The sequence below is a fragment of the Perca fluviatilis genome, chromosome 1 (genome assembly GCF_010015445.1).
Source record: "Perca fluviatilis chromosome 1, GENO_Pfluv_1.0, whole genome shotgun sequence".
NCBI classification, from domain to species: Eukaryota; Metazoa; Chordata; class Actinopteri; order Perciformes; family Percidae; genus Perca; species Perca fluviatilis.
The window spans coordinates 38,981,433-38,994,547 of NC_053112.1; the positions used below are offsets into that span (position 1 = coordinate 38,981,433).

A 13,115-nucleotide genomic window follows, 5' to 3' on the forward strand; every position below is an offset into this window, starting at 1 on the left:
AAAATGAGTTGGCTAATTGCAAATTTGGTAAAACTGTGTGTCGGAGTTCAGCTGCGTGTGTTAGAGCTCCGCCGCCTGGCCTGCCTTCCTCCACAGACCCCGGCTTGCTGTGAGCTCGATTGAGCTCGGAACGGCTGCTGCAGCCCACAGCACCTCATACCCGCAAAGTCACCGTTTGGGCTGGTGGACTACTACCAAACGCCGCTGCCCTGACAAAGCGCCAGGGCCTGCATCTCCTCTCTTCCTGCTAGCTAAATGGCCTGCGTGTGAGAGCGCGGCGGCCGCGAGCTTGTTACACCAGCAATCTCTTACCAAATGTTACACACATGTCCCGCACTTAGCTAGCTATACAACATATAACTATTTTTTTTATAAAGCTAACAACGGTGTCCGATTTCAAGTTAATGAATATTTGTGAGCTGTACGGGTTTCGCGATGCGCGACTCGTCCCTGCAATCCTATGTGTACAGATTGCGGCTAGTTAGCTTCATTTTTGGTCGTAATTTGAGTATATTTACAGTTTGAATTTCGCACGCCACTTATACAACATCTAACTATATTTTTTATAAAGCTAACTACTGTGTCCGATTTCAAGTTAATGAATATTTGTGAGCTGTAAGGGTTTCGTTAGCTGCGACTGTCCCTTCAATCCTATGTGTACAGATTGCCGGCTAGTTAGCTTCATTTTTGGTCGTAATTGAGTATATTTACAGTTTGAATTTCGTTGCCACTTATACAACATATAACTATGTTTTATAAAGCTAACAACGGTGTCCGATTTCAAGTTAATGAATATTTGTGAGCTGTAAGGGTTTCGTTAGCTGCGACTGTCCCTTCAATCCTATGTGTACAGATTGCCGGCTAGTTAGCTTCATTTTTGGTCGTAATTCGGTATATTTACAGTTTGAATTTCTCACGCCACTTATACAACATCTAACTATATTTTTTATAAAGCTAACAACGGTGTCCGATTTCAAGTTAATGAATATTTGTGAATTCCAGAGGAATTCTAAGAGGAGGCTAGCTAGCTCTCATTGATAGAGCTCCATCCAGCCGCAGGCTCTATCAATGAGACTCATGGACAAGCGGCGTTTATTTTCCCAATCGTTTGTTTAAATAACTCAACACATTATAATTACACACATTATAAGATTAACTAGAATCTGTGGTAAGAGAATGCTGGCGTAACAAGCTTCGCTGACCGCGCTTTCACTCCACATACACCGGGCATTTAGCTAGCTAGCAGGAAAGGGGAGTTGCAGGCCCTGGAGCTCTGTCAGAGCAGCGCGTTTGGTAGTAGTCCACCAGCCCAAACGGTGACTTTGCGCGGTATGAGGTGCTGTGGGCTGCAGCAGCCCGTGCGAGATTACACGGGGTCTGTGGAGGAAGGCAGGCCAGGGGGGTGAGGCAGCAACACAGGCAGCACCAGCCTCTGAAGTCCGACACAGTCGGACAAAATTTACAATTAGACATCAATTTTCGTAAAACGCCGCCATTATTTGACCTCTAAGTAGTTGAATTCTCGCATAAAAAATTCTCAGAAGTGAATTTAATGGTAAAATAGCATATGAACAATGTATACATTTTTTCGAGATTCTCGCGACCTAGATTCAGAAGACTAACTGATCTCAGGTCAGTTGTGTAGCCTATGTAAATGTTGGGGCGTGACCGTTCTCTTAATACACCCATGGGCTGACAAAGGTTCCGGTTTTTGGGAGGTTGACGTCAACTTCCAGCTTTGTTGGGATTCGCCCGTTTTCAGCGGCAGTTTCAAAATATGAAATTTTCATAGTAAAGGGGTGTCAGTGGGATTTTGAGCTTCTATGTATGTCCTATTTACCCACCGAACTGTCGTTATTCAACTATGACAGGGTAAAATCGGTTTTGCATTCTATCACCCCTTTAAAATTGGCTAGTCTTTGCAGGAGAATATGTAGCTTCATAGAATTAAAGGTCCCATGACATGGTGCTCTTTGAATGCTTTTATATAGACCTAAGGGGTCCCCTAATACTGTATCTGAAGTCTCTTTCACGAAATTCAGCTTTGGTGCAGAACTACAGCCACTAGAGCCAGTCCTACAATGAGCTTTCCTTAGGATGTGCCATTTCTGTGTCTGAAGCTATTGAGGAGGAGAGAGGGAGGGGCAAGGTGGATGGTGGGGGTGTGGGCTTGACCAACTGCCACTTTTCTCATTTGAAAGCCATGATGTCTCTCTCTCATGGGTTGGCCAAATTCTCTGGGCGGGCAAAGCAGAGAAAGGGGAGGTAACCTTGCTCCTTATGACCTCATAACAAGCAGATTCCAAAACGGCTCATCTGAGCTTTAATTTTCTCAAAGGCAGAGCAGGATACCCAGGGCTCGGTTTACACCTATCACCATTTCTAGCCACTGGAGGACCATAGGCAGGCTGGGGGAACTCATATTAATGTTAAAAAACCTCATAAAGTGAAATTTTAATGCCATGGGACCTTTAAAAGCTGCACTAAAATCTACAAATAGGACTCTAGCATGCCCTTTAGGAAGTGCAAGCTGTTTTGAAATAGGGTGTAGAAGAACCAGCACAGCGTCATCAGTCCCTCTGTCACTTCTGTAAGCGAACTGCAGCGGATCTAACACGCTGGTCACTTGAGAGGTCAGGAGATCTACCAGAACTATCTCCATTGTTTTACACAGTATGGAGGTGATGGCTATAGGTCGGGAATCTTCAGGCTTACTTGCACCAGGCTTCTTAGGTAGGCCTATGGGCCTTATTAAAGAAAATGTCCAATACGTGGGTACACCAGCAACTAGGAGGGAGGTAAAAAGCCTTGAGAAAACACCTTTTAATTGTGGGGCACAGGCTTTAAGTAAGCGGGCTTTCAGGCCATCTGGGCCAGTGGCCTTATTCGGCTTTAATTTGGTGAGGCTTTTGGCAACAGCATCTTCTGTGATAAATATTGGTGAACCTATTGGGAGATTTTTACAGATGTCATCACACTCACCCTTATCATCCACAGCATCGAACCTGCAGAAGAACGTACTCATTTCCTCTACAAGACTTTGACTGCAAGCTACAAGACTGTCACCTTTTTTGCAGCTTTTCCCCATTAAAGTGTTTAAACCCTCCCAGGCCTGTTTTATGTTACCGCTGAAAAATGTACTCTCAATCTTATGTTTATATTCAATTTTTGCCTTTAGGATACCCCCCTTAATTGTTTCCTTTTTTCCTGCACTAATTCCATATTGCCTGAACAAAAGGAAAAAAATTCTTTCATTAAGACAGGTTTTCAATTGTTTGGAAACCCAGGGTTTATTATTTGGGAATATTTTAATAGTCTTTGTTTCAGACACACAGTCCTCGCAGAATGTAATAGTCTATATGACGTTATAGTGTCCGTAAGTTCATTCCCATCCTGGCAGGATTCAAAGAAGGTGTCCCAATTTGTGTTGTCAAAGCAGTCCCTGAGTTGATCTTGGTTTATTTCAGACCACACCTGTATCTGATTAATGACTGGTTTCGTCCTTTTAAGCATAGCTTTATATTTAGGCAGGAGGTGAATTACATTATGGTCGGATTTTCCGAGGGGTGGTCTGCACACCGCTTTGTATGCCTGAGGGATATTTCCGTAGCAGCGGTCAATGGTCCGATTTAACCGTGTGGGACAGTCAACATATTGATGAACAGTGGGCAGATGTGTAGACAAGTTACATGAGTTAAAGTCCCCGAAGACGAAGACAGGCTGGTCTGCAGAACGGGCGAGTGCATCATTATAGCTCTCTGTTATTTTTTCCCCTGCTGCTTCGTCATTTGGTCCGGGCACATACACAAGAATAACAGTAATTTTACCCAACTCTCGCGAGAGATAGAATGGTCTGAAAGATACAGTCAATATTTCATAGTCCGGTGTGCACACCATTGACATATATATAAGGTGCAGGACAGGACACACAAAGACAGAACTCTAACTACCAGTAGGGGGCAGCAGCAGCACGTTCCTCACAGGACAGGTGAGCGGACGAGGGGGGCTGCTGTTAGTGCTGTAGCCTATGAACGTGGTTGGTGACGATTTGACGTAAATAAAATAAGTATTAGGCTACACGTTTAATCCAGCACGTAGGTGGGAAATCTGTTTCACAACGATGAAAGCGTTTCTGTCTAGAAGTAACTTGCAGTGGTCCTATAGCTGCTGCCTTTCTCGCTGTTTTCGGAGAAATCCATCTTATTAATCAGCATGTCATTTGGTGATTGCTGCTCCTCATTGAATCAGCCCCGCCCCCCCCCAGGCCCTGGGTCCACGGCATGCTCTCCTCCCACTCCCACTGCCCAGCGCCGTGAACACAACCTCAAGAGATCGTGTCTGGCGCGTTTCCCACAGAAGTCCAACTATATTTCGTTCATACCTCGTGAAGCTGCATTTTTTTAGAAACCTTTCTTGGAGATAACGTTTGACGCAGAGCGCGTTTTTTTTTTTAATTTTTTAGTTGAACGTCGGGTAAATGGAGTCATCTCTTGAGTTTTCCAACTCTTTGGGCAGCCTGTCCTCCGTGTTGACTCGGTGTCGGACCTTTAAAGTGCTGGTGATAGGAGACTCCGGGGTGGGGAAGACCTGCCTCACACACCGACTCTGCGCCGGAGAGTTCCCCCGCAGAGTGGAGGCTACCATCGGGGTGGACTTCCGCGATTTACAGCTGGATGTCCACGGAGAGAAAATCAAGGTACCGGGGGAAGTGTATGCATCGAGGCAATTCGAAGTGCTTTAGGCTACATCGCCTAAAACATTAAAGAGCAGTTAAAAACACTTACAAATATATACATATAAAAACTGAAATAGAATAAGACAAAATACAAGAATAAAAGTTACAGTGCAGGAGGGGTGATTAAAGCCCTTTTTTAAACTTGATCCCGGCACCCCAAAAAACTGTTAATCTACAGCTAATCTGAGGAGTTCTGCTCTGGAAATATCCCAGCATCATGAAACTAAACCCAAAATCTAGATGCCGAGATAATTCTGAAAGAAAAAAAAACATTCTGAGCCATTTTCAGAAAATTAGTCAAAATTGCATAAATCTCTAATTTTCAAAAGTTATTGATACAGCATTTTGGAAATGTCTGCTTTTCTATGGATAGATGCCAGGAACCCCTACAGCCCTGATCCTAGAATCGCCCCTGTAGTGCAGGTATAAGAAATGCAATTATTTAAAGAAAGGCAGCATCACAAACAAACGTCTTCATCTTAGATTTAACAGAACTTAGAGTTGCAGCGGCCGGCAATTGAAACAAACTGCAGGTCAGAACAAATAAACAGGCTAACAGATCTGTTTACACACACCATTTGCTTCCAACTGGTTAGTTTAAATAAACCGACTGCTAATGAAGTAATCCACGTCATGTTGGCTCTTTTAGGTTGTATGTTAATCACCTGTAATTTTCACATTGAATTCAGCGCTCTTCATGGGCCCAATTCCACTGATAATTCAGACCAGACAAAATTCAATTCAATTTTATTTATAGTATCAAATCATAACAAGAGTTAATCTCAAGACACTTTACAGATAGAGTAGGTCTAGACCACACTCTATAATTTAGACCCAACAATTCCAGTAATTCCCACAAGAGCAAGCATTTAGTGCGACAGTGGCGAGGAAAAACTTCCTTTTAGGGAGAAACCTGGGTCAGACCTAGGCTCTTGGTAGGCGGTGTCTGACGGTGCCCGTTGGGGGTGTGATGAACAGTGGCAATAATAGTCATAATAAAGATAATGGAACTATGACCAGAAATAGTAGTTGTAGAACTACATGGTGTTGCAGGGCACTGCAGGGCATTACAGCATACTGCAGGGCGTAGAAGGATACTGCAGGGCGTAGCAGGGCACTGCAGGGCATTACAGGGTACTGCAGGGCGTAGCAGGGTACTGCAGGGCGTAGCAGGGCACTGCAGAGCGTAGCAGGACGTAGCAGGGCACTGCAGGACGTAGCAGGGCACTGCAGGGAGTAACAGGGTACTGCGGGGTGTAGCAGGACGTAGCAGGGCACTGCAGGACGTAGCAGGACACTGCAGGGCATAGAAGGACGTAGCAGGCCACTGCAGGGTGTAGCAGGACGTAGCAGGGTACTGCAAGGCGTAGCAGGGCACTGCAGAGCGTAGCAGGGCACTGCAGGGAGTAACAGGTTACTGCGGGGCATAGCAGGGTGTAGCAGGACGTAGCAGGGCACTGCAGGACGTAGCAGGGTACTGCAGGGCGTAGCAGGATACTGCAGGGTGTAGCAGGGCACTGCAGGGCATAGAAGGATATAGCAGGCCACTGCAGGGTGTAGCAGGACGTAGCAGGGTACTGCAGGACATAGCAGGGTACTGCAGGACATAGCAGGGCACTGCGGGGCACTGCAGGGCATAGCCGGGTTTAACTCTAAATAGGTCTATTAGGCTGGACGACATGGCCAAAACCTTCATTCCCGATATACAGGGCATTTCATACCTCGACAATTACATATATCACAAACATAGTATGTTCTGATAATTCAATAAATAAAAAGCCTATATGAAATACTCCTGTGTGAATAAAATCTGAAACTTGACAGAAGAATACGGAGTTTTTCTGTTTTATTAAGAACTTCAGTGCAAAGTGAACATAACGTGCAAAGAATATTGCTGTAATGCTCTGTAATCTTGACAGAAACGACATAGATGTTGTAAACGATAGACATTTTATAGCCTTTTGACGATATTTGTCATCCTATCGCCCAGCCCTTATTCTGAGGGATTTGTCCCAGACTGCATGACTGAGAATCCTCTGGGTGAAAGAAACTCAGCAGAACTAATGCAGCCTGTAAATCACTGTGAAGATGACATGTTTGATTCCTATGGCATGTTAGCGGTTACATCAACAGCCTTAACTCAACTCTGATTTTCCTCAGGTTGTCACAAGTTTAATTTGAACCGCGTCGCGTGAACACATGGAAGGGCCTGGTTTCTTCAGTGATTCTGTGGGCGTTAGTTGGCTTGTGCTACTTCCTGAGTGTTTTGAAATGACCACATGACAGGGGAAGTGTGTCAGTGGTGACAGGATTTTGTTTATAACTTTAGGGTAGAGGAGGGTTCCAGCTTTGCCCCCCAGTACCTTAAATTAATAATGGAATTGGACATAATAATTTTTTTTTTTAATGCAAATTGAATTGCCATTTTACCAGGGATGTTTTTATTAGACTTCTGGTGCAAGTCCAAGTCAATCAAGCCAAGTCTCATGGAAATCAAGTCACAGGTCTTCAGGTTTTTGAGATTCGAGATTTTCCTTTCAAATCTGTGTTTGCAGGCTTTTACACAAAGTCCTTTCACAGCGTAGACCTGGTAATCAAATACGTTTGTGTTATTGTGTTCAGTGCCTGCATTGGACCAAAAAAAAGGGTGCCAGTACCCTAATTCAGCAGTTCCATGACATGATCATCACATGTGTTGTGTCTTGGATATATTTATATTTGTGCTACAGTATATCTAGTAAGGGGTGACCCCCAAGTAGTCCGATCTAAGGAGCCTTTATCAGCTGCCCTCTTGAACCGTCGCAGTGTCTGAGATTGTGCTTAAGAAACAAAGGATCATTCCATTCGGGCTATACGGGGGTGCTGAATGTCTGATTTTACATAGAACTGCTTGGTTTTTCACAATAAATCATTAAATAGATTGCCTATTTTGGTGCAAGCATCAGCCTATTAATAATACTGTTAGTAACAATTAGAAGTAAGGGTACTTACTGTATGTGGACACAAATCAGAAGTGCCGGCCCGGTACCTAGTACTGGCCCATTTCAGGCACTGATTGTATTGTACGTTTATGTTGTCTCCAATGTATGTATTTATTTGCTTGGTCAGCACTAGATTGGTGTTATTCACAGAGAGATCTGACTTTCTAATGATGAGATCAACTTGTCTGCTCTCTGTTCTCTCTCAGTGGTGATTCACTGTGTGTGTGTGTGTGTGTGTGTGTGTGTGTGTGTGTGTGTGTGTGTGTGTGTGTGTGTGTGTGTGTGCGCGTGCGGAGGGGGGGTATTTCAACACAGGATTTATTTTCCTCTCCATGCCTGTCCTCTCATTCATTTCCTCTTTACCACTTTTTTTCTGTCTCTACAACCTCCTCCAAAGTGCCTGCCTACATGTCAATCTCTCACTCTCTCTCTCTCTCTCTCTCTCTCTCTCTCTCTCTCTCTCTCTCTCTCTCTCTCTCTCTCCCCCTCTCACCTCCAGCTCCAGCTGTGGGACACAGCAGGACAGGAGCGTTTCCGTAAGTCCATGGTGCAACACTACTATCGCAACGTCCACGCTGTGCTCTTCATATATGATGTCACCTGCCCTGCCAGCTTCCGCAGTCTGACTGCCTGGATAGAAGAGTGCCGGCAGCACTCCCTCGGGCGAGACATCCCCAGGTAGTCTCGCATTGCCAGACATATCGATACCAACTGTGGAGTAAGGTCTGGCTACACCACACATAGATTCTACGACAGGAGAGAGAAAAAATGCTCTGGGTTGTTTGCATTTCTTTAAACCAATCATGGTCGTCTTTAGCGGCGCTAAGCTCCGGACGCAGCGACGGCTGCTCCGTAAAATAGTCTCGGGAAGGAACTTGTTTTGGTGGAACATTTGCACCCCGGCAGAAGAAAATGCCACATATAAACAAAGTTTCATATTCTGTTCACACAATACATTAACGTGAGCTATTGAAATTAGCTGATACATGGTTAAACATAATTTGCTCTCACCAGTGTATCTCCGTGTGTATTTCGTCCACAGCAATCCCACCAATCGGCCCCAAACGGCCCAGTTAGAGAGTCAATGCCGTAAACATATTCTTTGTAAATCTTTATAATCATTCCCCGAAAGAACCAAGCAGGCCTGCCTTGTTGCACGATCCAAATTTTCTTCAAAACTTGCCATTTTCACAGACTTTGCTTTTGTTTTTAAAAATCAAATCGATCATCTGTAGTCCACATCCTACGACCCTATAACTTTTTTGTGCAATTTTTAACATCACCGACCTCCATTTAGTCCCTTTCCGCTGGCCTTTCTCCTGGCAGGTTCCTGGTGGGTAATAAGAGCGACCTGCGGGACCCCAGCAGGGCCGACGGCCAGGTGAGCCAGGAGCTGGCGGCCAGCTTCGCCAAAGCCCACGGCATGATGTCTTTTGAGACGTCGGCCAAGAACCCGCCAAACAAACGTGGGAACGGTCGCCGGGTTGATGCCGAGGTGTCGTATCAGCAGGATAAGGTGGAAGACATCGTTGTTGCTCTTGGTGCTAAACTGAAGAGACAGAGGAGGCCTTCAGCAGCAAGCTCGCCGGCCTGCGGCTCCTTTAAAATCCTCAACAAGAAAAGAGCCGACAAAGAGCTGTGGACCTGCTGCTGAGAGACAGAGAGAGAAGATTTTGGGAGAATGTCATGTTTTTTAGCTCTTTATGTAAGTGTATGATTGTGTGTGTGTGTGTTTGTGTGAGTAAGCGAATGACCATCATTTTGTGCATAATAATCATTTTTTGACCAAAGACAAAAAAATGCAAAACAGATGTTACATTTGAAAGACAGTTGCTGTTACTCGCGCACCGAACTTTTAATATTTATACTCTTAAATGTGGAAATTTTGTGTATATTTGTGATGTTATTACTGCGAAATAAAAGACTGTGAATGTATTTGGTGGAGGCTCTGTCCTGGCTCGCTGTTTGTTGCGCTGTATACGAGTATCTTTAAGACAGCTGTGTAATGATTAAGTATGGTACAATCTAATTCCTGGCTGGTAAGGGTCTCCCACCACAGGACTGTGTCCAGATGGACAAATCATCGGTTGGTCAGTGACCTGTCACGCACCGGTGTTGTGCATGAGCAGTGTGGGCGTCGCGCATCACATGTATTGAGATTGTGCGTCCAATCGATGATGACTCAGAGGCCGTCACATGATGAGGGAAAACCTCTTCTGCTCACTGTGTGTGTGTGTGTGTGTGTGTGTGTGTGTGTGTGTGTGTGTGTGTGTGTGTGTGTGTGTGTATCACATGTTGATGCAACATTCAACAGCCAACTGGTAGTTGTCTTCCTCTAGGCTCAGGAAAGACAAAAGGGAGGAGAGTATGTTTTTGTCTTGCCATAACACACATTTTAAATAATAAAAAAAAAGCAATGTACTAATAAATAAGTTAGAACACCCCTTACAATAGCCTGGCTTTGGTTGAATCCAAGTCATGGATCATAAGGATCTTTATGATTTCAAGAGACAATCATGGACGCAAAGGACCCACAGACCAATGCAATGTGCTGTATGTGTTTTTTTTTTTTTATGATGTCAAGCATTTCACTTTACCTGGTCTCGACAAAATAACAATAAAAGATTTTTTTTTTTTTAAGTTAGAAAAGTTGAAATAAAAGAGTGTAGAAAACCAATCTCTCAACAAACTATTTCTCTGACTGTTGACTGTGAAAACAGCTGCATCGTTCCTGATGCTCGTGTTCGTAGAAGCAGAGTTGGGGTTTCTGGCACATCTACACCTACTTCCGAAGGGGCGTGGAGAAGGGAAGAAATCTGAAGCTTATGTTTCAACATCTGACAATATTGTCACTCTAACAGATGTGATTTCCACTATACTATAGCTAAATACAATGCTTCAGAGACAGCCTATATAGAGACATTCCACTAATTTCACACATGTGCCTCTGGAGGTCCCATATTGTAAAAAGTAAGATTTCCATGGCCTTTTTTTGTTATAAAGCAGGTTTACGGTGCTCTATAAATACTGTGAAAGTATCAATAATCCAAAGAGCAATAAAACAACATGAAAGCATGGATCCATTCTGCCTTGTACATGGTGAATGGTTTAAAACTGGTTGTTTTATGGTGTGGGGGATGTTTTCTTTGCACTCATTGGCCACCTTAGTACCTACCTGAGTATTGTTGCTGACTATGTACAGTACATTCCTTTATGACCACAGTGTACCTATCGTCTAATAATCTATATAAAATAAAAAATAAAAATCTTCTCTGTTTCTGGTTACATTTGGGAGAATTTCACCCTGCTATAATGCACTCTATGAATCACCTTCAATGGAATAAGGGAGGTAAAGTTTTATTTATTTAGTATACTTTATTAATCCTGCAAGTGAAATCACTGATCAGGATCAGCACCGGCCATTTTATTCTTCCTTTTAAATTGCACATTTCAATGTCTTCATCTTTAGTTTTCTTTATTATTTTACATATTACTTAAATTTTTTTATCTTTATTTGTATATATTTCTCATATTTTATATTTTACTTGTGCGTGTCCTAATTGATCCACCGTGGGTCGGAGAGAAACGTATTTTCAATTGCTCTGTATGTCGGGCACGTATGGCAGAATTGACAATAAAGTTGATTTGACTGACACAGCAGCTCCTCTAATAAATGGCCGACAGTTGATGGAGCAAAGAGTAGTTCAGGAGTTTCCCTAAAAAACTGAGCTTTTAATCGTGTTCTTCTGAGGTTTTTGTTTTTGGATCAGGCCGTCTTGTCCCTCGGTGCAAAAGCCAAATGTGACACTAGGTGGCAGGAACTCCATTTCATTTTTTTTTTTTTTTTTTACAGTCAATTGTCCTCTCAAGACATCCCAAAACTGTCTCCATACAGTATTTTACCATGTTTTTTTAACATGGCCTTCTACGGATTGGATATTTATATTCCTGCCCAGTACTTCATAATATAATATATAATAATAAATAAACTAGTGCTTTGAGACAAACAGATTGGAAGTAGCTTTCTTCCTGTGGTATTCTGTTCTCCTCGTTAAACCTCCAGCATCCTCACTTTGCCTGATTCAAGTCTTTAGATCTTTTAAATATTTCAAAATGTACATTATAAATGAACTGAAAAGATGGCATTTTTACTGTCTGAAAAAATCTTGGGGTGGCTTTTTGTTGGTGCTTTTTTTTTTTTTTTTTTTTTTTTTTTAAAAGAGGAGGCAACTCTTTTTCCCTTCCCCCCCCATCAGAGCCACGCACGGTGCGGGCCCACAATAGCTCTTGGCACAGTGTGTGTTATGCAAGCACAGTTCACTGTCTCTTTGCGTGCAACCACATGGGACTGTAATCCACTTGAGAACAGTGTGAGGGATGTCTGATCCTCCACAGCACAGGCAACATGATGTCATCTCATTATACAACATGTTGTGACCAAGTCATCTTTGCTCAAGTCCCAAGTTAGTGTCAAGTCATTTGGTCCAAGTCTCAAGCAAGTCTCGAGTTCTTTTTTTTCCAAGTCAAGTCGAGTCCTTAGTCAAGGCAAGCAAGTCCCAAATCAAGTCACTTTTATTTACACCCAAGATAAAGCACTCTTACCTCTAGTATCTGGTCTTCATAAAGACAAAAGACAAGGTAGGGGTAAGGGGTCTTTGATGTTACCATCATGTTGCCATAGCAAAGACTTTTACTGACAGCCAGTCATCCGATCATCATGACAATCACATCCCGGTGAGCGGTTTTTGACTCGTCCAATCAGGATTCACAGTTAGCGCTGCGTAGCATACTTGATAGTTAGACAGAAAGGTGACAGCATTAAATTATATTATGGCATATTTAACAGCTGACATTCTAACTTATGAACACACGCAAGTCATCCGAGTCATCATGCCTCAAGTCAAGTCAAGTCATGTCTCGAGTCATTAACTTACAAGTCCAATTCGAGTCTCAAGTCATTCATGTTTTTGTCAAGTCGCAAGTCATCAAAATGGTGACTCGATTCGACTCGAGTCCAAGTCACCAAGTCTCAAGTCCACATCTCTGCAACGTGTCACATACTAAAACCTGCTCAATCCGTAGACAACTTTAAACACAAGCACTAGATAGTATAGCCTATATGTATACATTTATTATGGCATATGCCGTTTGGGAAATTACTATATATATATACTTACTATATATATATACTATATATATATATATATATATATATATACTGTATATGTATATATTGTTTTACTTAATTATAATATTTATACTGCCAGTATAAATCCATAACATCACAACATTGAATACTTGTGTTAAACCCACAGAACAACCCGGACATGCTGCCAGTGGGCCGCTAGGGGGCGCGCTAGTGTACTACTAATCTTTTTTTCTGAAAGGGGGGGTGTCCT

General features: G+C 43.1%; 1 protein-coding gene across 1 annotated transcript; it reads left to right on the top strand.

Moving 5' to 3' along the window:
* Window positions 1-4,271: 4,271 nt before the first annotated feature.
* On the top strand, window positions 4,272-9,651 carry LOC120568555 (ras-related protein Rab-33B-like). The gene is made up of 3 exons (XM_039816178.1): window positions 4,272-4,696; window positions 8,216-8,394; window positions 9,043-9,651. Exons 1-3 carry the CDS (start codon window positions 4,478-4,480, stop codon window positions 9,368-9,370), a joined length of 726 nt encoding a protein of 241 aa, XP_039672112.1. The 5' UTR covers window positions 4,272-4,477; the 3' UTR covers window positions 9,371-9,651.
* The last annotated feature ends 3,464 nt before the right edge of the window (window positions 9,652-13,115 follow it).

Coding starts and splice junctions, on each gene's coding strand:
- LOC120568555 (XM_039816178.1), top strand. CDS start 4,478: ATGGAGTCATCTCTTGAGTTTTCCAACTCTTTGGGCAGCCTGTCCTCC. Junction 4,697..8,215: donor TCCACGGAGAGAAAATCAAG/GTACCGGGGGAA, acceptor TCTCACCTCCAG/CTCCAGCTGTGGGACACAGC. Junction 8,395..9,042: donor CTCGGGCGAGACATCCCCAG/GTAGTCTCGCAT, acceptor TTCTCCTGGCAG/GTTCCTGGTGGGTAATAAGA.